The sequence below is a fragment of the Chelonia mydas genome, chromosome 1 (genome assembly GCF_015237465.2).
Source record: "Chelonia mydas isolate rCheMyd1 chromosome 1, rCheMyd1.pri.v2, whole genome shotgun sequence".
Taxonomy (NCBI): domain Eukaryota; kingdom Metazoa; phylum Chordata; order Testudines; family Cheloniidae; genus Chelonia; species Chelonia mydas.
In genome coordinates, this window is record NC_057849.1 from 12,653,303 (window position 1) to 12,681,086 (window position 27,784).

The following is a 27,784-nucleotide window of genomic DNA, read 5'->3' on the forward strand; positions in this document are numbered from 1 at the left end:
AATTCATTTCAAACATTTAATTCAACTGACATGAAGAATTAAGGCAAAAAGATTGTGATATATACAGAGAGAATTTTTATTCTGGCCGAATATGAGTACCCCTACTTGTTCGCAGGTTAAGGGCCAGATTTTCAAAGTTAAATGCACAAATAGTAGATGTGCATGTGCAAATCAGGTATTGTATTTGCCTAAAGTGTACTGGGCCCTTTACAGAATACATAAATGATCGTCTTTGCCCTGAAGATCTGACGGTCTAAAGCCCTGATTCTGCAAACACTTTGCATGTGCTTAACTTTAAGCTCATGCGTTGTCCCACAGTGGGACTTAAAGTTAAGCGCGATTGCAAATTTGGTTTCTAAGAACAGCCAAATCATAAGTGGCAACAGACAATATATAGTTATACACCTATTTGGACACAAGCAAATGCTTGATTTGGTGTTTATATAAGTGCTGAAATGTAACATTTGGTGCATATGCAATGGAGCCATGGGAGGTGTGTCAATTAATGGGTTAACATACCCCCAAATTCAAAGTTTTTCAACTACATTTGTTTATGCATGGTACTTAGAGTGAGTCACTAATGCGAAGATGTTATTTTGCAAAGTGTCATTAACTTTAAAAATTATGCACTTTGGCTTTAATTAAACTTTCCCCTTCATAGATAAACTGGCACCGAAATATAAAAATCAGAATGCTCGTGCAAAGCATAATTTATAATATTTTGTAGACACCGTCTGAGCCCTAGCGGCAGCATGTGAAAGAGTTGGGGTAAACTTGACTGTGGATGACATTTAAAAAAAATCCTCAGACTCACTTAATTTTATGAAATTGGTTTCTGGTGGTAGGGGTTAATGTGAAATTAAGCCATTGTGTAATAAATTAAAGCTTTTATAATTTTTTATCAATTTGGGAGTCATAATATCAAAGAGACTTTGGGCAGAAAATAAGATACTCATCATGGCTAAAATGAAAGGCATTGTAGCTCTCTGTATGGAGGCTGTGGCATCATTCAAATTTAAGCAAAAGTGAGTGACAGATTTGTGAATTTAACTAATACACTCTTCTTTGACAGTTGAGCATATTAATTTTTTTAATAAACATTGCTTTTAAGAAAAAATAGTGTCTTGGTTGTATTTTATTTGAAAATAGCATTCAACGCAGAGGATCAGCAGAATTACATCTTGTACTTGCTGGGTTTGTGTGGGTATCACATTGTCTTTAGCATTTTAAACTAAAGAGCAGTGTGACTGTTTCTAAGTCCTAAACCTGCAAACACATACCCGTATGCTTAGATTTACATGCAAGGGTAATCAATTCATTGAAGTTAATAGGACGTCTCGTGTAAAGTTACATACATGCTTACGTGTTTTGTAATGGTACCCAAAGCGCTGATTTCCTTTTAATGTAGTGGTTTCTGTACCTTTCCAGGGTGTGAACCACATCTTAGAGAGACTATTTAGCTGTCTTTAATGTGATAAGAGAATTTTCATTTTTGGAAAAAAATTAGTGGTGACTTCCACTCTTCATTGATCTCTCTGACCACCCCAGCTCTGCAGTCTCTCTCTCTCTCAGTTGGAAAAGAGGAGAGCCAGTACCATGTGACCTGTCAGCTTTTCAGGCTACACTAGTGGTCCAGAGCCCACTGTTCTGGGAATCACTGCTTTAGTGGATTGTTTTGAGTGTATTTAAACTGCAGTGTCTCTGACTTGCTTAAAACTTTCATGTTCTGTTTTTCTTTCCATCTGTGGAGCAAAGATGGGGGGGTAGGCAAGCTTCCCTGTCCATTAAGTTATTGGGGTAGCTTGTAGATGATAGCAACATGGGGGGGGAAGGGAGGGAGAAGGAGAGTGGAGTTACATGGTAATATAAATGATAGTCTGGTTTATTAACTAAATAAAATGTGTTAAGACACATGCGCTACTCACCTTAGGCCCTGTGTGAAATTGAAATTTTCCACGTGGAAGGTTAACTTGTGGTGGAACTTTCTGTCGAGAAAATTGAAATAAGTTTTGTTTCAGGTTGTGTCAAACTAAACTGCGTTGACTGACTTACCATATAGAACAAAACAACAAAAAATCCTTGTAACTCACGGTTTGTACATATCATCTGAGAGTAACTATATGATCAAATTCCTGTAGCATGTGTCTCTATTCTCCTCGGTTATTTGTACCTCTCATTGCGTCATTTATGAAATTAGACCATACTCTTTTGGAGTCAGGGTCCATACCTCTTCTATTTGCTCTGTTAAGGACCTACAGCACTTTTGAGTTTTGTACAGTACTAGCTCTTAGTGTATGTGCAACGTGCCTCAGGTGGCACATAACCAGGATTCATCACCAGATTTGGTCTGTTGGTTGGATCATTTGCTTCCCCAGCCTGGGCTGGATAATAATAGAGAGCAGCAAGGGCTGAGCACAGGAGTTAGGAGGAGCCAGCCCCAGAACAGACCCCTGGGGCACTCCGCTTGATACCGGCTGCCAACTAGACATCGAGTTGTTGTCACTACCCGTTGAGCCTGACGATCTAGCCAGCTTTCTATCCATCTTAAATTCCATTCATCCAAACCATACTTTTTTAACTTGCTGGCAAGAATACTGTGGGAGACCGTATCGAAAGCTTTGCTAAAGTCAAGATATATTACACCCACCACTTTCCCCATATCCACAGAGCCAGTTACCTCATCATAGAAGGCAATCAGGTTGGTCAGGCATGACTTGCCCTTGGTGAATCCATGTTGACTGTTCCTGATCATCTTCCTCTCCTCCAAGTGCTTCAAAATGTATTCCTTGAGGATCTGCTCCATGGTTTTTTGAGGAAGTGAAGTGAGGCTGACCGGTCTGTAGTTCCCCGGATTCTCCTTCTTCCGTTTTTTAAAGATGGGCACTGTATTTGCCTTTTTACAATCATCCAGGACCTCCCCCATCGCCATGAGTTTTCAAAGATAATGGCCAATGGCTCTGCAGTCACATCAGCCAACTCCCTCAACACCCTTGGATGCATTAGATTCAGCCCCAGGGACTTGTGCATGTCCAGCTTTTCTAAATAGTCCTTAACCTGTTCTTTCACCACTGAGAGCTGCTCACCTCTTCCCTATACTGTGCTGCCCAGTGCAGCAGTCTGGGTGCTGACCTTGTCTATGAAGACCGAAGCAGAAAAAAGCATTGAGTACTTCAGCTTTTTCCACATCATCTGTTACTAGGTTGCCTCCCCCATTCAGTAAGAGTCCCACACTTTCCCTGACCACCTTCTTGTTGCTAACATACCTGTAGAAACCCTACTTGTTACTCTTCACATCCCTTGCTAGCTGCAACTCCAATTGTGCTTTGGCCTTCTGATTACACTCCTGCATGCTTGAGCAATATTTTAATACTCCTCCCTAGTCATCTGTCCAAGTGTCCGCTTGTTGTAAGCTTCCTTTTTGTGTTTAAGCTCACCGAAGATTTCTCTAAGCCAAGCTGGTCACCTGCCATATTTCTGCACATCGGGATGGTCTGTTCCTGAACCCACAATAAGGCTTCTTTAAAATACAGCCAGCTCTCCTTTCCCCCTCATATTAGCCTCCCAGGGATCCTGTCCATCAGTTCCCTGAGGGAGTCAAAGTCTGTTTTTTTGAAGTCCAGGGTCCGTATTCTGATGCTCTCCTTTCTTCCTTTTGTCAGGATCCTGAACTCAACTATCTCATGGTCACTGCTGCCCAGGTTGCCACCCACTTCTACTTCCCCTACCAATTCTTTCCTGTTTGTGAGCAGTGGGTCAAGAGGAGCATGGCCACCAGCTGGTTCCTCCAGCACTTGCACCAGGAAATTGTCCCCTGCACTTTCCAAAAACTTCCTAGATTGTCTGTGCATTGTTGTATTGCTCTCCCAGCAGATGTCAGGGTGATTGAAGTCTCCCATGAGAACCAGGACCTGTTATCTGGAAACTTCTGTTAGTTGTCCTAAGAAAGCCTTGTCTACCTCATCCTCCTGGTCTGGTGATCTATAGCAGATGCCCACCACGACACCATCCTTGTTGCTTTTGCCTTTAAACTTAACCCAAAGACTCTCAACAGGCTTTTCTCATTTTATACTGGAGCTCTGAGCAATCATATCAATGACAAGGTCCCTCACCAAAGGCTCTTACGTAAATTAAGTTGTCATGGGATAAGAGGGAAGATCCTTTCATGGATTGTTCCCTGTCTTTTAACTAGTTCTCAGAGGATAGGAATAAATGGTAAATTTTCAGAACGGAGAGGGGTAACTAGTGGTGTTCTCCAAGGGTCAGTCCTAGGACCAATCCTATTCAACTTATTCAGAAATGATCTGGAGAAAGGGGTAAACAGTGAGGTGGCAAAGTTTGCAGATGCTATTAAACTGCTCAAGATAGTTAAGACCAAAGCAGACTGTGAAGAACTTCAAAAAGATATTACAAAACTAATATGGGCAACCAAATGGCAAATGAAATTTAATGTGGATAAATGTAAGGTAATGCACATTGGAAAAAATAACCCCAACTATACATACAATATGATGGGGGCTAATTTAGCTACAACTAATCAGGAGAAAGATCTTGGAGTCATCGTGGATAGTTCTCTGAAGATGTCCATGCAGTGTGCAGCGGCAGTCAAAAAAGCAAACAGGATGTTAGGAATCATTTAAAAAGGGATGGAGAATATCTTATTGCCCTTATAAATCCATGGTACACCCACATCTTGAATACTGCATACAGATGTGGTCCCCTCAACTCAAAAAAGATATCCTGGCATTAGAAAAGGTTCAGTAAAGGGCAACTAAAATGAGTAGGGGTTTGGAATGGCTCCCATTTGAGGAGAGGTTAAAGAGGCTAGGACTTTTCAGCTTGGAAAAGAGAAGACCAAGGGGGGATATGATAGAGGTATATAAAATCATGAGTGGTGTGGAAAAAGTGAATAAGGAAAAGTTATTTACTTGTTCCCATAATATAAGAACTAGAGGCCACCAAATGAAATTAATGGGCAGCAGGTTTAAAACAAATAATAAAAGGAAGTTCTTCTTCACACAGCGCACAGTCAGCCTGTGGAACTCCTTGCCTGAGGAGGTTGTGAAGGCTAGGACTATAACAGGGTTTAAAAGAGAACTGGATAAATTCATGGAGGTTAAGTCCATTAATGGCTATTAGCCAGGATGGGTAAGGAATGGTGTCCCTCGCCTCTGTTTGTCAGAGGGTGGAGATGGATGGCAGGAGAGAGATCACTTGATCATTACCTGTTAGGTTCACTCCCTCTGGGGCACCTGGCATTGGCCAATGTCGGCAGACAGGATACTGGGCTGGATGGACCTTTGGTCTGAGCCAGTATGGCTGGTCTTATGTTCATACTGCTTTCTTACATATCGTGTAACTCCTCCACCTTTTCTTCCCGGCTCGTCCTTCCTGAACAGTTTATACTCATCCATGACAGTGCTACAGTCATGTAAGTTTCCCCACCAAGTCTCTGTTGTTCCAGTCACATCATAGATCCTTGACTGTGCCAGGACTTCCAATGTTTCCTGCTTGTTTCCCAGGCTTCTTGCATTCGTGTACAGGCACCTAAGATAACTAGCCGATTGCCCTACTTTCTCAGTATGACTCAGGAGGCCTCCCCTGTTGCACCCTCCTCCTTGTGTTTCCTCTCGGTATCCCCACTTACCTCAGGTCTTAGGTCACTGACCCCCAGCGAACCTCTTTTAAAGCCCTCCTCACTCGGTTAGCAAGCCTGCCTCTGAAGCTGCTCTTCCCTTTCTTCGTTAAGTGGATTCCATCTCTTCCTAGCAATCCTTCTTCCTGGAACAACATCCCCTGGTCGAAGAATCCAAAGCCCTCTCTCCGACACCACCTGCGTAACCATGCATTTACCTCCACAATTCGATGGTCCCTTTCTGGGCCTTTTCCTTCAACAGGGAGGAGGGACAAGAATATGACTTGTGCATCAAACTCCTTTATCCTGAGCGAAGAAGTTATACTGACCTGACCCCCAGCGTAGATTGCACGATATCTGGGGGGCCCGTCAACATAGCTACCACCTTTCGCGGAGGTGGATTCACTATGCCGACAGGAGAAGCTCTCCTGTTGGCGTAGTAGCATCTTCGCTGAAGTGCTAATGCTACAGCCGTGCAGCGGAGCCACTGCAGCGTTTTAACTGTAGACCTGCCCTTAGAATTTGGTGAGGAAATTCCTCTGGGTTCTAACAACATTTAAGGTAGGTTAGATTTTGTACTCAGCTAGTAGTGTCACTTTAAATTCACCCTGCAAAACTGTACTTTTGCTTCACCGGAGATGAACTATTTCCTCTGAAATGAATGATTTTGTTTGACAAATGCCATGTCATCAGCGTGTTTTCATTATCATGGCTAGGGTGTGTGCCTTCATTTATGCTTGAACTCGTAAATTTTCATAATGATACTGTAAAGCAGATTTTAGTCCTCTTTGATTTGACTAATATATTATTGTACAGTATGTACTGAATGAAAAGACCCTGGTAATTCTGCCAGAGAAAGCTTAGAATGTCTGAAGTCAAGAGCAGTTAAGGGAAGCTTGCCACCTGGCATTGGGGAGACAAAATGAAGATTGAGAGAAGTGAAATAGCTGCAGCTCATATGTATTGGGGCTGAACTGTTAATGGACCATGTGAAAGCAAAGGATATTGAAGTGTTAGTAGACTTAAAGCACAGAATATTAGATCTTTGAATATCTGTGTGTCAAGAATGTAGAGACGAATGAATGGGAAAAATGTGCAAGGACTAGAAGTCTTCTGAGAGAAACAGAAAGGATTTATCATCCAGATGCTCACATCTGAGAAATATTTTTAGTAAAACACAATGAGTCAGAATAATTAAGATAAAAGAATTCAAGATAATCGCTGATTTCCAGAGAATGTGACTCCGTTGGAATACAAAACTGGGATATTGGATTCTGAGAGTGGAGCAATGTTACTTCTGCAATAGGACAAGACAGCAAAGAGTCTCTAAAGGATTGGAATATGCCATGGAAGTAGTCTGAGAACATAGTGGGTGTTAACTGGTATATGGGCTTCAAAATTAATGCATCTCTTTTAGCTTGTGGAATACTATAGAAATGAGGGAACAATTAATCTTTGGGGGTACATGTATAATAAGAATGTGTGGACTCTAGTGACCTTAACACATGATAAATCAAAAGGGTGGTCATATTTTGCCATTGGTCACAAACAGTTTAATGACAGGTTTCAGAGTAGCAGCCGTGTTAGTCTGTATTCGCAAAAAGAAAAGGAATACTTGTGGCACCTTAGAGACTAACAAATTTATCTGAGCATAAGCTTTCGTGAGCTACAGCTTACTTCATCGGATGCATTCAGTGGAAAATACAGTAGGGAGATTTATATACATAGAGAACATGAAACAATGGATGTTACCATACGCACTGTAACGAGAGTGATCACTTAACGTGAGCTATTACCAGCAGGAGAGCGGGGGCGGGGGAACCTTTTGTAATGATAATCAAGGTGAGCCATTTCCAGCAGTTGACAAAACATCTGAGGAACAGTGGGATGTGGCGGGCGGGTGGGGGAATAAACAAGGGGAAATAGTTTTACTTTGTGTAAAAAGAAAAGGAGTACTTGTAGCGCCTTAGAGACTAACAAATGCATTTGAGCATAAGCTTTCGTGAGCTACAGCTCACTTCATCATGTCTTTGTGTAATGACCCATCCACTCCCAGTCTCTATTCAAGCCTAAGTTAATTGTATCCAGTTTGCAAATTAATTCCAATTCAGCAGTCTCTCATTGGAGTCTGTTTTTGAAGTATTTTTTTGTTGAAGAATTGCAACTTTTAGATCTGTAATCGAGTGACCAAAGAGATTGAAGTGTTCTCTGACTGGTTTTTGAATGTTATAATTCTTGACGTCTGATTTGTGTCCATTTATTCTTTTACATAGAGACTGTCCAGTTTGGCCAATGTACATGGCAGAGGGGCATTGCTGGCACATGATGGCATATATCACATTGGTAGATGTGCAGGTGAACGAGCCTCTGATAGTGTGCCTGATGTGATTAGGCCCTATGATGGTGTCCCCTGAATAGATATGTGGACACAGTTGGCAACAGGCTTTGTTGCAAGGATAGGTTCCTGGGTTAGTGGTTCTGTTGTGTGGTGTGTGGTTGCTGGTGAGTATTTGCTTGAGGTTGGGGGGCTGTCTGTAGGCAAGGACTGACCTGTCTCCCAAGATCTGTGAGAGTGATGGGTCGTCCTTCAGGATAGGTTGTAGATCTTTGATGATGCGTTGGAGAGGTTTTAGTTGGGGGCTGAAGGTGATGGCTAGTGGCGTTCTGTTATTTTCTTTGTTGGGCCTGTCCTGTAGTAGGTGACTTTTGGGTACTCTTCTGGCTCTGTCAGTCTGTTTCTTCACTTCAGCAGGTGGGTATTGTAGTTGTAAGAATGCTTGATAGAGATCTTGTAGGTGTTTGTCTCTGTCTGAGGGGTTGGAGCAAATGCGGTTGTATTGCAGAGCTTGGCTGTAGACAATGGATCGTGTGGTGTGGTCTGGATGAAAGCTGGAGGCATGTAAGTAGGAATAGCGGTCAGTAGGTTTCCAGTATAGGGTGGTGGTTATGTGACCATCATTTATTAGCACCATAGTGTCCAGGAAGTGGATCTCTTATGTGGACTGGTCCAGGCTGAGGTTGATGGTGGGATGGAAATTGGAATTCCTCAAGGGCTTCTTTTCCATGGGTCCAGATGATGAAGATGTCATCAATGTAGCGCAAGTAGAGTAGGAGCATTAGGGGACGAGAGCTGAGGAAGCATTGTTCTAAGTCAGCCATAAAAATGTTGGCATACTGTGGGGCCATGCGGGTACCCATAGCAGTGCCGCTGATTTGAAGGTATACATTGTCCCCAAACGTGAAATAGTTATGGGTGAGGACAAAGTCACAAAGTTCAGCCACCAGGTTTGCCGTGACATTATCGGGGATACTGTTCCTGACGGCTTGTAGTCCATCTTTGTGTGGAATGTTGGTGTAGAGGGCTACTACATCCATAATGGCCAGGATGATGTTTTCAGGAAGATCACCGATGGATTGTAATTTCCTCAAGAAGTCAGTGGTGTGTTGAAGATAGCTGGGAGTGCTGGTAGCGTAGGGCCTGAGGAGGGAGTCTACATAGCCAGACCATCCTGCTGTCAGGGTGCCAATGCCTGAGATGATGGGGCGTCCAGGATTTCCAGGTCATAAACAACTACACAAGAGCCCTGGCAAGTGTACTGAATATTTATAACAACATTTCTAACCACCCCATTGTCCAATGAAAAACTTTCCCTCTCCCCAAACTGGGAGCTCATGATCTGTGCATGTCAAAAATGGCTTTGGTTTTTCAATGATACCAACTGGTGACCAGAGGGAAAAACCCCCATATCTTGTGTATTTGAGGAAAGGAGTTAGTCCTTTTCACACTATTCACCCAAGCATAAGTTTTCTTAGCAAAATCCTTTGAGCCAAAAATAACAAATTGGCACTGTGGAGGTGGACAGGTACCACAGTAAAAGTACACTGTGTTTATGTTGGCGTGGCATGAATGGATTGTAGTGGGAATTAGAATCTGGGCCCAAGTTTTTAATATGACAGACCCAAGTCTGAGCCACTTAGCTACACTGCCTTTCAGAGTGATTCTATCAAATGTATAAAGAAAAGGAGTACTTGTGGCACCTTAGAGACTAACCAATTTATTTGAGCATAAGCTTTCGTGAGCTACAGCTCACTTCATTGGATGCATACTGTGGAAACTGCAGAAGACATTATATACACAGAGACCATGAAACAATACCTCCTCCCACCCCACTCTCCTGCTGGTAATAGCTTATCTAAAGTGATCACTCTCCTTACAATGTGTGTGATAATCAAGTTGGGCCATTTCCAGCACAAATCCAGGTTTTCTCACCCTCCGCCCCCCCCCCCCCCCCCCCCCCACAAACTCACTCTCCATTTGTGCTGGAAATGGCCCAACTTGATTATCATACACATTGTAAGGAGAGTGATCACTTTAGATAAGCTATTACCAGCAGGAGAGTGGGGTGGGAGGAGGTATTGCTTCATGGTCTCTGTGTATATAATGTCTTCTGCAGTTTCCACAGTATGCATCCGATGAAGTGAGCTGTAGCTCACGAAAGCTTATGCTCAAATAAATTGGTTAGTCTCTAAGGTGCCACAAGTACTCCTTTTCTTTTTGCGAATACAGACTAACACGGCTGTTACTCTGAAATCTATCAAATGTATGTGTTTTGCTGTGTTCTATAACCACTAGAGAACACCCCTCAACAGAGCCAGGGATAGAACCCATAATTCCTGATTCCCAGTACTCCTCTGTTGTCTCCTAAGTAGGTGTGAAAGCCCAAGGCAAAGGTATGAGCCATTCCTTGTAATTGCTAGTCTCTGTAAAGGATAACAGCACATTACTGCTTCCAATTAGTCTTCTAGCTCAAAGGGTAGAGATCTGGGTTGTGGTTTTAAAGGTCCTGAGTCCCAGGTCATTGTAATTCCACATGATGGAATTTGCTTTTTCAGTTTGCCTTTTTTTTTTTTTTTTTTCTTTTTTTGAAAGTTGCAAATTACAGCCCCCCCACACTCCTCAACAACTTCTAAAACAAGACATATGTATGTTAAGAGAATGTTAAGGTTGCCATGTCAAGCACTCAAAATAAATTGTTGAGAAATAGCTGTAAATGAATGAAAAGAACATATTATGGATAGCTCTAGACATTCTCCCTACTGATTTTAACTGGTATACTTACTCATGAGTGTGCACATTGTAATACAGTCATTTGTGCATTTGAGTATTTGATCCCACGTGTGACAGTGAACAAAATGCAAGTTCGTTGCTCTGTTTCTTTATTGGTACATCCCACTGTTGTATTTGCTTCCCCAGCTGTGGCCAGACACATTGATCTGATGGTTTTACGTTTCTGCCCCTCTCACCCTTCAGGATCCTTAGGGTGTAATCCCTTTTGACGCTTGTCAATTTTTAGCAGGTATATTACTTCATACTTCCTACACCAAAGTTACACTGTTCCACCCATGGCCCTATTTTTTCTGTGTCTTCAGCTCCAAGCTCTGTGTTTAGATAGGGCGCTTACAGGTACTCTGTATTGCTGAGATCTTATGAATCTGATCACTAGTCACTTGGATTTCCATGTGGCACATTTCCTGATAGATAAATGTCATCCAGTCTGAAAGCGGGTTATTTATAAATGTGCAATGATTTTTTTGTCGATGAAGTTCTGTTACTGGTAAGCTATTCTCTGATTGGCTGAAGTACACAAGTCTGTGGTTTTTATTTGCCATGCCAAATTCAAATATTCAGTAATAGTACAAATAAGCAATTATCATTTTGATAACTTTGACAGTGGTACAATTATTTGTCCCTGGGCGCAACAGAAATAGGCATAGCCATAGAATGCCATTTGGGGATAATTTACTGTGTTTTATATATTTATAATACAATTGCAGAGGTTATATACAGTTTTTATATAGGTATATATTTAACTGTTCACTCAAACCTTTGTATGTCTATTTTGGTCTGGGTTTTGAGGGCAGCAACCAAAAATTGTAACTCAAAGAGGAAGCTCAGTTCAAAAAATTGAAAAAAATCTCTGATTTAACTTTCTGTCCCGCGGTCTTGCCAGTATGTAAAATGAGTATAATGACCTGCTTCTCAAGGGTGCTTGGGTAAAAGGTGCTATGTACTTGCAAGGTATTCATGTGGCCTTTCCTTGCTATTGTTTCCTACACAAGGTCTTTGAAATTTAGTATGTCAAGTGCTTTACTGAAACCCGTCACTTTAAGGCAACCTGTGTGTTTCCAGTTGTTTAGCTGATTCTCTTCCCTCTTCTTAAGTATCCATATACATTCCACATCTGCTTCTGATTTAGATTTCACTTGAATAGACAGCGTTTCTTTACCCTAGCAACCATACTGCTGTGCACATTGCATGTGTGGGATCTGACCAGTATTGTCTTGTTGTTTTCTTTCCTGTCTCTCTCTGCCTGTCTAGCCACCTGTTTTATTCCGAGATCGTTAAGCTCTTTGTGATGGGGAAAGCCTTTGTTTTGTTTGTATGATGCCTGATGCAATGGGGTCTTCTTCATAGAATCATAGAATATCAGGGTTGGAAGGGACCTCAGGAGGTCATCTAGTCCAACCCCCTGCTCAAAGCAGGACCAATCTCCAACTAAATCATCCCAGCGCGGGCTTTGTCAAGCCTGACCTTAAAAACTTCTAAGGAAGGAGATTCCACCACCTTCCTAGGTAATGCATTCTTCTTTGATTGGAACTCCTAAGAGCTGTTACAAAACAAATATATAAATAATATGTACACAACGTGGTATGGAATTAAAAATTCCACAAAGAAAATATATTCTCTTTTTAACTCATGGCTAATATGTTTTAATCCATGTCCAGAACTGCAAACCTGCTCATGAAAGATCTTACATAAATGCACCTGTGATAATAATCAGGTGTTTTACATTCACTACTGAATTAGCTATGCTTCATGTTTCTGTGTTTATCCTACCTGATTGTATTGGATGATAACCCTGATCTCATTTTTAATATTTTCTTAGTATCCTTTTAGCTATTATGTAAATTCAAGAGATTCCAATTTTAATAAGGGCCATACCCTTATGTAAATTAGTTCTTGTAATGATGCTAATATAGCTATGATGCAAAACAGTACTTCATTTGGTCAAGTGTCTTTCATCAAACCATGTCTCAAAATGGTATTACTAAAGCTTTGTCTTCCAATACAGTTAAAACGTACAACCTCCTAGTGTGGCTGTAGTTGTGACACAGTAAGCTGTTCGCACACAGGAAGAGGGATAACATATAGTGGTGTAAGGTTTATACTGATATAATTGCGTCCACACTATGGGTTGTACTGGTATAACTATATCAGTGAAAATCACACTCCTAAGCAACACTACCAAAAAAAAAAAAAAAGTGTAGACCTGGTTAAAGGAGAGTGTTAAAGGAGAAGTGACATTTTTAGTTGAGATCAGAAATATGGAAGGTTCCTGAACCAGAGAGCTAGAGGAAAGCTGTTCCAGATGGCAGAGGAGAAGGGTCTCCCTCAACCAGTGGCAAGATTTTTGTGAAGAGTCAGATGAGGCTAGTGCTAGGTGGGTAGGGAGTAGAGAGAGCGAGAGAAGGGCTGCTACAATATTAGTTGGTGGAGAAGGCAGCTGTGAACTGAATTCAGAAATTAATGGGTAATCAGTGAGGTGGTTTGAGGATGCGGGTGACATTTGCACTTGTTTTGATATGAGTTTAGGCAACACATTTGTTAGGGCAGTGATGCTCAGACTGAAACTCGCGAGCCACAAGTGGCTCTTTAATATGTGTCCTGCAGCTCTTCGCAGCACATGTTATTAAAACACTGTGTGATTTAATTATTAACCAATCAGGATGCTTTTACTGTGTTATTAACCAGTTGTAACTGATAAAATAATAATACTTAGTCATTTTGCTGTGAGAATAGTTTGTGTGTCTATACACACACATCTATATAGTAAATGAAACAATGAATTCACACGACTGTGGCTCTTTTGGGTAACGTTCATGGCTAATTTCGCTCCTGAAACACTGAGGTCTGCATATCACTGTGCTAGAGTCTGGAGATCTGGAATTTTAAGAGAAAATAGGGAATTGTCATTGTCCAGGTGAGAAGAAATGAAAGCAAAGACTAGGGTTTCACCGAAAGGGGAGTCAACCCATTGGCCTACATGAGAAGAGGAAGAAGAAAAAGTTCAGGGTCCAGGGTGATGTCCTGGCTTAATTTTACAAACATAAGGAGTATAGTTTAAGGAATAGTCTAAATTATGCTATTTTGTACAAACAAGAATTCGAGAATAAACCTGCGTTAGTGTGAAACTTCGAGAATCCACTTATATGCAGTCAGGATTTTTTGATTTCCACATTAAAATTGACCTTGATTTTTTTTCTAAACCTGAGATCATACATAAGTAGTAATGTTAACTTTGACCAGAATTTTTCAGGACAAGAATCAGTGCTTGGGTATGACCTTCAACACATTAAATATTTTGCTTTTCCTGAAATTTATAAAAATAACCTTTTAGTCACTATAATAAAATTAAAAATCGGGCCACAATTATAGCAAATTACTCAATGCAAGTATATCTGAGATCATATAAACTGGTCACAGTGGGGGTTTTTTTTGAGAGAGAGAGAAATGCGCAGCCTCATAGATTCCCTGATTTAAACTTTACCTGGTGAATCAGAAGTTGATTAGATATTTTTAGAGAATCGCATCTGAGGATCAAGCTTCGAACAAGTGAAAATTTGTCAAGAAACTATTGGAACTCAAATATAATGTAGTGTCAGAAGGTCTGGTCATGTTTATAGAAGGATTTGGGCTGAATATAATTATAGACTCATAGTCTTCAGGGTCAGAAGAGACCATCATTATCATCTAGTTTGGCCTCCTGTACGTTGCAGGCCACAGAACGTCATCCACCCACTCCTGTAATAGACCCACAGCCTCTGGCTGAGTTACTGAAGTCCTCAAATCAAGGTGTAAAGACTTCAAGTTACAGAGAATCTACCATTTATTCTAGTTTAAACCTGCAATTGACCCAGCCCCCATGCTGCAGAGGAAGGTGAAAAACCTCCAGGATCTCTGCCAGTCTTCCCCAGGGGAAAATTCCTTCCCAACCCCAAGCATGGTGATCAGTTAGACTTTGAGCGTGTCGGCGAGACACACCAGGCAGACTCCTGGCAAAGAATTCTCTGTAGTAACTCTCAGCCTTCCCCATCTACTGTCCTATAACCCGCCAATGGAGATATTTGCTGCTAGCAGTCGCAGATCGGCTACATGACATTGTAGACCAGTGGTCCCCAACCTTTCTGTGGGAATAGCATATTGCTATTCCCAGAAGACTGGTGGGTGCCGGACACCCCGCCGCCGAAATGCCGCTGAGAAACGGCAACATGTCTCGGTGGCATTTCAGCAGGCGGTTCTCCGGCAGCTGTGCTTGGCGGCGGCATTTTGGTGACGCGGTGTCCCGTGGGCGCACAAAAATGCCCCGGCGGGCGCCATGGCTCCCATGGGCACCACGTTGGGGACCACTGTTGTAGACAGTCTCATCATACCATTCCCTCCATAAACTTGTCAAGCTCAGTCTTGAAGCCAGTTAGATTTTTTTGCCCCCACTGCTCCCGTTAGAAGACTGTTCCAGAACTTCACTTCTCTGATGGTTAGAAAGCTTTGTCTAATTTTGAGCCTAAACTTGTTGATGGCCAGTTCTTGTGTCCACACTGGTGTTGAACTTACATAAAGTGTGTGATTTATACATAATAGGTGATTTTCAGAGTGAGGAAAAAGTGTATCTTGCTGGTTTATCTTTCAATAGTGTCCACATTCACTTGGTTCTATACTTTCTTTTGTGAAGGAAATCATTTTTAGTCTGTATGAAGACTCAAAGGAGAAACTTCCATTCCACCTCCAAAGAAATGCGCAAGGGTCCACACCTATTTCAAAGTGATTAAGTGACTTATAAGCGTAAGTCCCATTTTCAAATTTGAGTTAGGCACATAGGAACCTCAGGCTCATGGAATGTCAATGGGAAAGTCAATTTGACCAAAGCTCTAAAATTAAACAAGTATCTTTCCTTTCTGGGGCATTCAGAATTATCCACATGGAGCATGATGCATTCAGTTTTGAAGTGTTAGATGTATTTATTTAGACTTACAAGAGCCACAAAGAAATGCCTCAAATTATTTAAAAGCACAACTAATATAAACATATTTGTAAATAACACTCTGTGTTTAGAAGGACACTATCTATTTGAAATCTAATTAATTAACATAAAAGGTGAAAAGTACTTTCAGGTATTAGCATACGTCCCTGAGTCCCTTTTTGCCAAATGTTGTGTTTTTTCAATAGCATTATCCTACTCACAATATTTCTCTCTCCTTGATTGTTGTATGAAATATGCAAACCCAGGGAAGATGGTGCTCTAAGTCCCAAATCCTGCAAAAACACACACACAGGAGTAGGACTGTTGAGTTCAATGTGTAAAGTTGCCAATGCAATGCAATTTGCAATGGTGTAATTAAACACAAAGTAAAGTAAACTGGAAAAAAAAAAAGATTTTTCCCCATAATTTTTCATTTATAGTAATTTTAGGTGGTGGTCATAAAAAAAAAAAAATCAAGCAGAAGTGATTTTTAAATTGCCGGTGTCCTTGAGTAACCATTGCCTGATGAATGGAATGGACAAGAGGACAGAGAACTGTGGCAGCAGTCTATTCTGATTCTCGTAGCTTTGGCAGCAGCCGTATATAGTGCTGAGCTTCACACTCATTTCATCACGCTATCTAGAGGCACTCTTTTGTTCAGTGAGGCGAGAGCACCGGAGTGTAACTGTGCAGCCACTTAATAGCATGGAAAGTTCAAGCTCAGCATTCACCGCACAGAGAAGGCTGTGTGTACTACTTTGAAATCTCCCTAGTAAACCTCTTTTGACTGACACATTGGCCTGCTGAGTGATGTGATGCAGACTCTTGGGTTGACCTCTCTTGTATTTCTATTTACACTTCATCTGAAGTAATTTCCCAGTGTGATGGAAAGATGTCGTGCACTTTGGCTGGAAAGATAAAATAGATAAAAATGTAACCAGGTTACAGCAGGAAAGTATCCCGAGGTTGTTTGCCAGCAGGTGCTTCCCATGACATTCCTTCTGGAATTCTTACGACTTCAACTGTTTGGTAAAGCGTCTGAGCAGCTTCTAAGAAACCGAGCGTCAGTGCCTTGGGAACTGAAAAGCAGTGGAAGATGCATGTAGTGGAGCCAGACTTTTGTTTGCCTGTTTACAGTTAATTTCTGGTAGTCTTTTTATTGTGTATTCATGGCCACATGGAAGCACCACAAAATGCTGTGCTGAAATAGGTTTCATTTTGCTAATCCTGTTTTATTCTTATTTCATCGTAGCTTTGCAAGTGCCATAATGAATTTGAAATATATAGTCAAATGATACAGTGTCATGGAATGTATTGGAAGCCAACCTGAATACATTTAAAACTAGATGTGAATTTTTTTCATGTAAAATGCAGTTCACATTCACTCAATCACACGATCTTGAAATAAAAGCCCTGCATACCAAACAGGAAAGGAAGTATAAACCTCTATTCCTGCAGCATGCTCAAACCCATAATGTGAGTGCAATCATTTTATCCATGCCAAAGAGGAACCTTTCTTTCATGAGGACCTAATAAAGGAATTTTCTTCCACTTGTTTTTACTACACAAAGAGTGCTAGTTGCTTGAAATGGGTTTGCTAATTATTACTATTTCATACTGTGGTCGCATGTAGAGGCCCCAACTGAAATTTGGGCTGCATTGTGCTGGCCCTGTACAAACACAATAACGACAGTACCTACCCTGGGGAGCTTAAGCTTTGTCTACACTACACATTTTTATTGGCAAAAGGCACCTTTTGTTGACAAAGCAGTGGAGGTGTACATACTGTGCTGCTCCTCCTGCCGACAAAACTGTCCTGCTCTGCCGACAAAATAAAACCACCTCAACGAGAGGCATAGAGGTTTTTGAGGCAAAGTTAGATCGACAAAGTGTCAGTGTAGACGCCGCACTTGGTTTTGTCACTGTAAATGGCCTCCAGCAGGTGTCCGACGTTGGCTATCCTGACCATGCTGGTCAGCAGTTTGAACTGCGCTGCTCTGCACCCAGATACGCAAGCATCCACCCCTTCCCCTTTAAAGGCCTGAGAATTTTTGAAATTCCATTTCCTGTTTGCTCTGCGTGGACTGGACATCACATTACATCTTCCCAGCTTATCATGGCGTTGTCAGCAGCAAATGCTCTTCCGCTTCGACCACAGCTGAATTGTTGGATCTGCTGAATATATGGGGAGAGGAGGCTGTCCATCCTAGCTGCACTCCAGCTGTAGGAACTTCAATACCTTTGAGCAGATTTCTCGTGGCCTGTGCAATGAGGGCTACGAATGGGACACGGTTCAGTGCCGAGCAAAGATAAAGGAGCTGAGGCAAGCATACCAGAATGCAAGGGAGGCAAACCCTCACTCTGGTGTTTTTGGGAAAGACCTGCTGCTTCTGTAAGGAGCTAGACCCCATCCTCGGCGGTGACCCCACCGCCAAAAGCCCGTGGATACTTCGGTAGGGCTGGAAGTGGCAGACAGTGGATCTAACCCTGAGGACAAAGTCGTGGACAAGGAGATTGAGTTGGAGGATGATGTGGAGCACACGTCAGGGTTGTCCAATGGCATGGCAAGTCAGGACCTCTTTTCCACTTTTGAGGGATCTGGCCAGTCGCAGCAGTCCGTCTCTGGTGCGCATGATGCAGAAGAGGAGAGCCCTGGTAAGTGATCTTTTTTAGTTGATGCTGCTCGGTTAGATGAGGTAGAGCTGTCCTTTGCTCTGTGTATCTTAGAAGTGGGTGAAGGGATAGAAATGTACAAGACTAGCTGTGTTTGTATGTGCTCAATGTTCCCCTGTGCAGCTAAGCAGTGCAGTGGAACAGTGTGTTAATGCACACCAAGATTTCACAGGAATCCTCCAGAGAGATCTCTAGGAAACTTTCCTGGAGGTACTCGCCAATCCTCTGCTGAAGGTTCCTTGGCAGAGCTGCTTTGTTCCTTCCCCCATTGTAGGAAACATTTTCATGCCACTCGGCAATCACTTGTACAGGGACCAAGGCAGCACACAGGTGAGCAACATAGGTAGCGGGGCTGAACCCACACGCATGCAATAGATGCACCCTTACATCCTTGCTTGCCCTCAGGAGTGAGATATGGGCTTCAGTGACCCCTGCCTGTGGGATACGGTGGCAAAATTTACAATATTGTCCATAGTCGCCTTCACTGATCCCCTGAAAACATCACCTACACCCTTGCCCCATCTTGAATGCCCACCTCCCACTCAGGCCTAACTCACCATGTTTAGGGTGCACGCCAAAATATGTGCTTGCCAAGAGTCAGTGAGAAAGTGATCAGTATGTTACAAGAGGTGTATTTTACTGTAATGATTGAATGATGTGCATGAACTAACCATCATGCTTCTGTGTATTATTTCTTGTGCTTCTGTAGATGTGGCTTTCGGGGGAACCTCCTACAAGCTTGCGGAGTGCCTCTGCCAGATAAGAAGGCAACCAAGGCGTAGCAAGGAGGACATGTTCTGAGAGGTGCTCCAATCCTCGGAGGCTGAAAAAAGAGAACATGGAGTGGAGAGAAAAGGAAAAGGCAATACAGAAATGAGAGTGAGGAGCACATTCTAAAAGGCCATGAATGGGTGATAAAAGTGATAGAGGAACAAACAGAGATGTTGAAGTCCCTAATCGTGCTACAGTCAGAACAGATGTGTGCTCACCCCTCCCTCCGCAGCCAATACAGAACTATTTTCAGTGCCCTCCCCAAACTCCTCCCACACATTCGGTGCAACTTCCCAGCATGTCTGAGTACCCTGTTCGCTCCACCCCTTTGGAGAGGTTCCAAAATGGTAGCTGGACTTATGCACAGCTCTGAGAGCCTTCACTGTCCTTCACTGTTATCTCCCTTCCCACCAAACCTTTTCTGTGTTTTAATTGGTGTTTAATAAAAACAAACTCTGTGAAAGCAAACCAATCTTTATTTGTGTCCTACATATAGTGATTGGTGCGGGTAGTAATATATAGGTGCAGTTTAATCATTTACTTAGTATAAATCCCACTCAGGAAGCATCACAATTTTTAGGCAAAACAAGATAACTGAAGTTAATGAAGCATGGCAGATTGCTGTGTAGAAGTACACATTCCTGGTGCTCCTTCTCAAAATGTTGCTCAAAGCCTCCCTGATTCTAACATCTCCCCCATTGATCCCCTCTAATAAACCTTGGTTTCGGGCTGCTCAAAACCAGCAGCCAGGCAATCTGCCTCAGCGCGAGTACTCCACCCCTGGGGAAACTTTTCACCCTTGGCCTCACAAATATTATGGAGTGTGCAACAGGCTGCTACGATGATAGGAATGTTTTCCTCATTTAGGTCCAACCTGCCATAAAGGCAGCACCAGCATGCCTTTAATCTGCCAAAGGCACATTCCACTGTCATTTTGCACCTGCTCAGCTTACTGTTGAAGTGCTCCTTGCTGCTGTCCAGGTTTCCCATGTAAGGCTTTATGAGCCATGGGAGTAAGGGATAAGCTGGGTCTCCCAGAATCACTGTGGGCATTTCAACATTCCTCACTGGAATCTTCTAGTCTGTACAGCCCAGTGTTCCTGAAGATGCGTGTGTTATGCACCTTTCCGGACCATCCCACATTGATGTCAGTGAAATGCTCACGGTGATCCACAAGCACCTGCAATAACATAGAGAAGTATCCCTTTCTATTGACGTACTCCATTGCAAGATGGTCTGGTGCCAAAATTGGAATATGCGTTCCATCTATCACCCCTCCGCAGTTAGGGAATCCTATTTCCTCAAAGCTATCCACTATTTCTCACACATTGCCAAGAGTCATGGTCCTTCGTAGCAGGATGCAATTAATGGCCCTGCACACTTGAGTTAACGCAGCCCCAGCGGTTGACTTCCTGACTCCAAACTGATTCGTGACTGACCAGTAGCAGTCCGGAGTCGCCAGCTTCCACACAGCGATAGCCACGCACTTCTCCACCGAGAGGGCAACTCTCATTCTGGTGTCCTTGTGCCGCAGTGCTGGGGCGAGGTCTGTACACAAGGTGGCTTTCCAAATCCGAAAGTTCTGTAGCCGCTGCTCATCATCCCAGACCTGCATAACAATGTGATTCCACCACTCGGTGCTTGTTTCCTCTTCAGATTGGGAGCTCATGATATACTGCATGACCAGACGTGATATGGTCATAACAGTGACCACAACAGCAGAGAGCAGTGCTGGATCCATCTTTTCAGACAGAGATGGCGAGCACACAGTAAACAGGGACTGTTGAAAAATGCCGCAAAATGCAGTCGGAAACCCATGGAATGCTGGGATGGAAAAACGTCGTCATGGGACATTGAGTCTGCACCTATGATGTGCTGCGATCCACTCTGCCTTCCCACAAGTCCTAGCTGCAGAAGGTAGCGAGTAGAACAGTGGTGCTCTCACTGTTGATGATAGAGCACCAAGTGTGGAAGCACTCTATCAGAGGGAGTCTACTGTGAACATGCACTAGTGATATAATTATAGTGCTTTTTGATTGTCAGCGTAACTTTTGTCAGCAAAAGTTTGTAGTGTAGACAAGGCCTTACAAATTGTAGCAAATCCCAGCCATGCAGTCCAAAATACCTTGTGTCCTAGGTTTGTGATTAACTTATCCTTAGTTACGTTAATTGAAGGCTGAGTTCACAGCCATCTATTTCCACGAGATCCATATTCATCCCATCATTAGCACCTTTCAATTTAACAGTACAAGGCAACAGAAGGAAATTTTTTTGGAGGGGGGTTGTATGCCTGTATCTCAGGAACCCCTTGGTCAAATTACCTTAAATTAGGACCACTAATGCTTCTTTTGTGCCCCATGAGGGACACCAAATTTTAAAACTACCCGAGGAACTGTTTGGATTTTAGAACATTTACAAGAGTCAAGCTTTAAAGCATATAATGCGGTGGGAATGGAAACCCTCTAGCCATTTTTTTTCTGTTGGTGCATGCACATGGTAAAAAATACATTTTCTTAAATACCATTCTTAGTTTGGATCCCCCCCAAGAGTTAAAGTGCCATATGCTACCTTGGATAAACTGTTGATAAAATGCAGGACCATCGTGACCTGTGTGATATAAATAGTTTGATGGTTTCCCTGTGCAAAAAAGAAAGAAAGAAACCCACCTAGAAACTTTTTGAAAAATGGCTATTTTTTCAGGGCTTTTATCAACGCAAACCCTGCTCAGAAGACCCCACATTGGGTCACTAATCCTACCCTGCACCCTCCTGAGGCAAAGCAAATTTCAAAGGAATCCAACTAAGTCTGTCAGCTTTAGAGATTTTAGAAAGGTTGAGTTTTAAGGAGAAGTCATGATGCAACCTTAACTCTAGTAGTGCTGCCGTGCCCCTATAATATAAGTCAGGTTTACACTAAAAAATTAGGTCAACCCAGCTGTGTTGCTCCTAGGTGTGAAAAAACCCCCACACTGCTGAGCGACATATTTAAGCCGACCTAACCCCTGGTGTAGACAGCACTAAGTCGATGGAAGAATTCTTCCATCAACCTAGCTACTACCTCTCAGGGAGGTGGGCTAACTACAGAGGCAGGAGAACTACTCCCATCGCTGAAGTGAGTGTCTACACTGAAATGCTACAGCGGTGCAGCTGTGCTGCTGTAGTGGTTTAAATGTAGACCATAGCCATAGTAACATGCAATGCTGGCTGAGAGCAATAGGGGCAAGTGCCAATTACTGTGGAAACCATAAACTCTGTCCTGACGATTCTGGGAAAATCCCCAGGAATCCGTTTCATATAAGTAGGTTTTTGCAATGATGTTACTTGTTAATCTGTTTAAGAAACATTCCATTGTGTATTTCTGAAGCCACTTTGGCTTTGACTTATTCCAGTCAGTGTTGTAAATACATTTATTTGGATTCTGTAGCGTTATCCTTTGGCATGTTTGGCATCCCTGGTCTTCCCTTTGTTACAGAATTGCGAGCTAACTTGGGAATGGAGGGAAGACTAATTAATTAAGTAATAATTGTTGTCAAACCAATTGTTGCTAGCATTTAACATTTGACTTGTTTACTATCGGAGGTGAAACTGAAGGAGTTAATGATCTAACAAATTGCACATCAATCAGGAAAGACTAGTTTGAAAGGAATGGTTTTATTTTATGAAGGGTAAATAAAAGATTTTTTAAAAAGACAGTTTAAGGTAAGTGTGGTGGGCTCCATGTTTGAAATTGTCACAAGATAGCTGTGGAGACAAATGTGTTGCCTCATAAAGCTTAATGACTGATTTTTCCATTAATCAGAATTGAGAATGTGCTTCATTAAGCTAATTAGCTGAGCAGTTGCTTAACTGACAGTTACTAGACACAAATTCCCAGGTCCCTTGCTTTCTTCTAAATAAAAGCTTAAGAAAAGATAACCTGGCTCTCTTTAATCATCTTTATTAGAGAGATAATGAGCAGAAATGCTATTAAAAATCTTACTGGTCATTTTATGTCTGGGGCAGTGACTGTGGCGATTTCAAATAGCACTGCACACACACTGATGTTCAATAAATAATAGCTTAGTACGCTGTGCTGTGAAGGAGTAATGTTAAGGCTGGTCTTTTAAAAGAGGCTTCAAAGGAGATTAATTTCCAGGCACAAGGTGGTTGTGTTCATAGAGGCACTCTGTAAACTGCTTGAGAATTTCTGTATCTGCAGCTCTTAGCATTACCAGCAGGGAGTGCCCTTTTGCCAACTAATCTTTGAGAGGCTTGTTGTTCATTGGTGGTTTTTTTCAATACCCAAAAAGCATTAGCTCCCCCTAGTGGGGCAACTGAATTAGTGCAGGTTTTGCACTTCACTCTCTGTACCCATTGCACAGTAGAAAGAGGATCCTGACTTTTTCCTCTTCCTTTGCTCCGGAGTAATTTGCAAAACACTGTGGAAGCTGGGGATGTGTAAGACTAATTTTATCCTACACTCCAGATGCTTTGTAAGGAGGACATGTAATGGTGAAGAATTTAAGGGAATTAATTGAAGGATATGAAATTTGAATTATTAAATACACTATCTAGTTATAATGCCTAATTGTAAATATTATTTTTTTTTTTTTGCAGCTTAGTGTGTCTTGAATAATAACATGGTAGCGCTAGCATCTAGTACAAGCAAAGACCTTTCAGCAGAGGACTGGTGTAGAAGAAAAATGACTGTCGTCTTAATCATTTTTTTTTCCCCTCCTCCAGAGTTCTCAGTCTTCCACAATGAATCCTGTTTACAGCCCTGTTCAACCTGGGGCTCCCTATGGAAACCCTAAGAACATGGCTTACACAGGTAAGTTTGGTTTTAAGTGACTCTTGGAATTTGGCATTTTGTGGTTAGAGCAGATTAAGATCAATTGGTAAATTTCTTTTTTTCCATTCTAGTTAGCTAATATAGAAAGGCATTCTGTGACGTGTTGTTATAGCAAAGTGCTCAGCACAATCCTAGATCTTTCTGTTTTCCTGGAGTTTCCACTAAAAGCTCAATTTTAAGTACCAGTTTATGCTTTGGAAGGCCACTCTCTTAACAGATAGACAGCTGGCATGTTCTTGCTTTCCTGTCTTTTCACACTATGTTTTCCCTACAGCTTTAGGCACAAAAGCCTCCCCCCCCCGCCCTCCTTAGAGTTTCCTAATAATCTCCAGGAAACGAGCAATTCTCTGTTAAGGCTTTCAGAGATGGTTTTAAGTGTCCAAAATGCCTATTTCAGAGTCTCTTGTGGTGCAAGTCCATTGTTGGAGCAGGCAGCTAGGAACAGACTATCAAGTTTGCAGTAGAAACAAATAGGGAGGAATAACATGTTGCTCTCCAAAAAAACTCTTTGCCAGTTCTGCAGTCAGTTTCATTCAGCAGGAGAGAATCTAAAATACAGGCGGAGGAGATGATGCAGAACAAAGATGAAGGACAACATCACAAGGGAGAAGGCATGGGGAAGATGGATGACCCATTAGAGGGCTGTCCTGGAGAGAGGAAGGAAGAGTCAATGTCCCAGCAGAAATTCAGAGAGATCACTGGGTGGGAGTGGGGGAAGGGAAAGAACTAGAGTCTAAAAATTCATTGTTTAATTTGTTTGCATGTCACTTTAGAACATTTATGGGAAATATTGGTCAATAAAAATTGACTTAGTTGATCTTAATTCCATTATTTTTTAGTGTAGCAGAGAAGCTAAAGGCACTCTGAACGGTTGTTTTTTTTTGTGCTTAATATTCAATGAAAAATTCAAAAACACTCATAGGAAGCACTTTCCTGACCCTAAATTATTTATCTGCAATATTTGCGCTATATGATGGATATTTCAGACTGCTGCAACTCACGTCACTCCCGATGCCATAGAGAAATAAAGTTACTCATTCGGGTACATTTGCAAAAGCTTCAGCTGGGAGAGGAAACAAGTAATACAGATTTCTGAGAGGTGCTTCTGGGAAAGCCTTTTTTCTTTGGAAATTACAGAATCACGGTATTTTAAGCTCTAACAAATTTCCTTCTTGAATTAATTAAAATTAGTGTGGTGTTAATTTTGACAAAATATGTATTTTCTTGTAATGCATCTTTCCTCTTGCAGATAAGTATAATCTGTCTTAACTTTCACTGCTGTGCAGATACTTTTAGAAAAAGAATGTTGATCCTTGGCTCTTGGCCTTGCTTTCTTTTAAAGCACATGTCAAGGTTCCTTCCCCACTCTGAACTCTAGGGTAGAGATGTGGGACAATGCATGAAAGACCCCCTAAGCTTATTCTTACCAGCTTAGGTTAAAAACTTCCTCAAGGTACAAACTTTGCCTTGTCCTTGAATCCTATGCTGCCACCACCAAGCGTGTTAAACAAAGAGCAGGGAAAGAGCCCACTTGGAGATGTCTTCCCCCCAGAATATCCCCCCAAGCCCTACACCCCCTTTCCTGGGGAAGGCTTGATAAAAATCCTCACCAATTTGCATAGGTGAACACAGACCCAAACCCTTGGATCTTAAGAACAATGAAAAAGCAATCGGGATCTTAAAAGAAGAATTTTAATTAAAGAAAGAGTAAAAGAATCACCTCTGTAAAATCAGGATGGTAAATACCTTACAGGGTAATCAGATTCAAAACACAGAGAATCCCTCTAGGCAAAACCTTAAGTTACAAAAAGACACAAAAACAGGAATATACATTCAGACAGCTTATTTACCAGCCATTTAAACAAAAGGAAATCTAACGCATTTCTAGCTAGATTACTTAGTAATTTAACAGAACTTCTGAAGAGCATTCCTGACCTGGTCCCGGCAAAAGCATCACACAGACAAATACATCACACAGATACAGACAGACAGACCCTTTGTTTCCGCCCCCCCCCCGCCCCCCCCAAGTAATTTGTCTCCTCATTAGTCATTTTGGTCAGGTGCCAGCGAGGTTATCCTAGCTTCTTAACCCTTTACAGGTGAAAGGGTTTTGCCTCTGGCCAGGAGGGATTTTACAGTTCTGTATACAGAAAGGTGATTACCCTTCCCTTTATATTTATGACAGCACAATAGAAATTAGGGTGACCAGATGACAAGAACAAAATATCGGGACACATGGTGGGGCAGCCACAGGCTCACCCCCCCCCCGCCCCCCCCACCAGGGCCAGCTCTAGGTTTTTTGCTGCCCCAAGCAAAAAAAAAAAAAAAAAAAAAAAAAAGCCGGAGTGCCGCCGAAGCAAAATATTGGGACAGTCCCGATTTTATCGGGACGTCTGGTCCCCCTAATAGAAATGTCCATATTAAATCAGACAGGAAGTAGTAAATTGGCCAGAATACATAGCAAATTTGATGAACCTATGCAACAGATATTCTTTCTCATTCTTTGAATGAATGTGATTCAGAGGCAATGTCAGGCATCTCTGTTACATCCCCTGCATCTCTATACCAAATCAATAAATTCTGACAGGGCAGTCTGTAGACTATCACACAAATGTCAAATTAGTTTTTGTGGACAGATTACATTTTTAAAAAATGGAATTTTAATGGGAATACTTGTATAATGTTGACCTTGCTTGTAGGAGACATTATAGAGGGAATAGGGTTATTAGAAGGTATTGAAGCAAGTCCTGTCACAAAAAAAAGTTGGCCCAACAATTCAGAATGAGAATTTCTGTGACAAATTGTTGACAATCCAATTTTGTTTTGCATATACTGTATTCTAGTCTGATACTCAGAAAGCAAAATATAAAATTAAAAAACCTTTGGTTTGAATTTGATTAAGTATCTTGGTCTTGTACAACACTGATCATACAGCTGTGACTTAAATGATAATGAATGGTCTGAGGGAATAGCGAGAGGCACTGATTGTGGGGATCGGAGCCAGGAATTTCCAGATTCTAGCTGTGGCTCTACCGCTACTCACACTGTCATTTTTAATCTATCTCAGTTTCTCCATCTCAAAAATGTGGACAATACTTACCTACCTGACAGGGGCTGTGTAAGCACTGAGCAAATAGTATTTGTAACGTGCTTTGAAAAAAGTGTTATGTGAGTGAAAAGAATTATTGATGTCATTCATGCTCTGGAGTCCAAATTAGTGACATGTTGTGCAATACTTACCATAGCTGACATTTAAAACTCCATTGTTGTTTTAGGGGTGACCCGGAGCTAGCTAATCTTATACTGAACAGCGAAACTGACGTCTGGTTTGAAGCCCAGTTGGGGCTGACCTAGTGTAGGGTCTCTTCTCCCCCACATCACCTGTTGCACTATCCAGTAAAGATTCTGTAACACACTGGTCATTCTGGCTGACTGTTCTCTAAGTAACTGAGCTTCTTTCTGAACTGATGAAAATGTTTCTTGGGTAGGACTAAAACTGTCATCTTTGCATTATTGTATCCTCAACAAGGAGTCCAGATATGTTCATTATAATGGCTGTGTAATTAGTAGCCAGGGTACACTGTGCTAACATCAAGTTACTCTTTCAGTGGTTCTTAACCTTTACTGCAGCCTGCACCCTTTTGGTTCTCAAAATATGTTCTTGCACCCCTTATCAAAAATCAAAATATGTTCTCACACCTCTTATCAAAAATCATTGAAGTAGGTCAGTTCTTTAAACCTAGATATATTTTTTGTTTGTATATTACACGAATCGTTAAAAATGTATCATCATAAATAC

General features: G+C 41.9%; 1 protein-coding gene and 1 long non-coding RNA gene across 13 annotated transcripts in view; both read left to right on the forward strand.

The window, feature by feature from the left end:
• The window catches only part of FAM168A (family with sequence similarity 168 member A), a 365,574-nt gene that overhangs the window by 129,390 nt on the left and 208,400 nt on the right, over positions 1-27,784 (forward strand). For 10 of the 12 annotated variants that reach the window (XM_043527536.1, XM_043527559.1, XM_043527569.1 and 7 more), the window contains one exon: positions 23,877-23,964. In XM_043527536.1, coding sequence (XP_043383471.1) covers positions 23,877-23,964 — 88 coding nt within the window. Of the gene's footprint in view, positions 1-23,869; positions 23,965-24,971; positions 25,431-27,784 lie in introns of those variants that run through there. The other 2 variants (XM_043527565.1, XM_043527530.1) reach the window with 2 other exon arrangements.
• LOC122462810 lies at positions 10,048-19,623 on the forward strand. The gene is made up of 2 exons (XR_006285621.1): positions 10,048-18,366; positions 19,094-19,623. It is a non-coding gene; the product is annotated as an uncharacterized LOC122462810 (long non-coding RNA).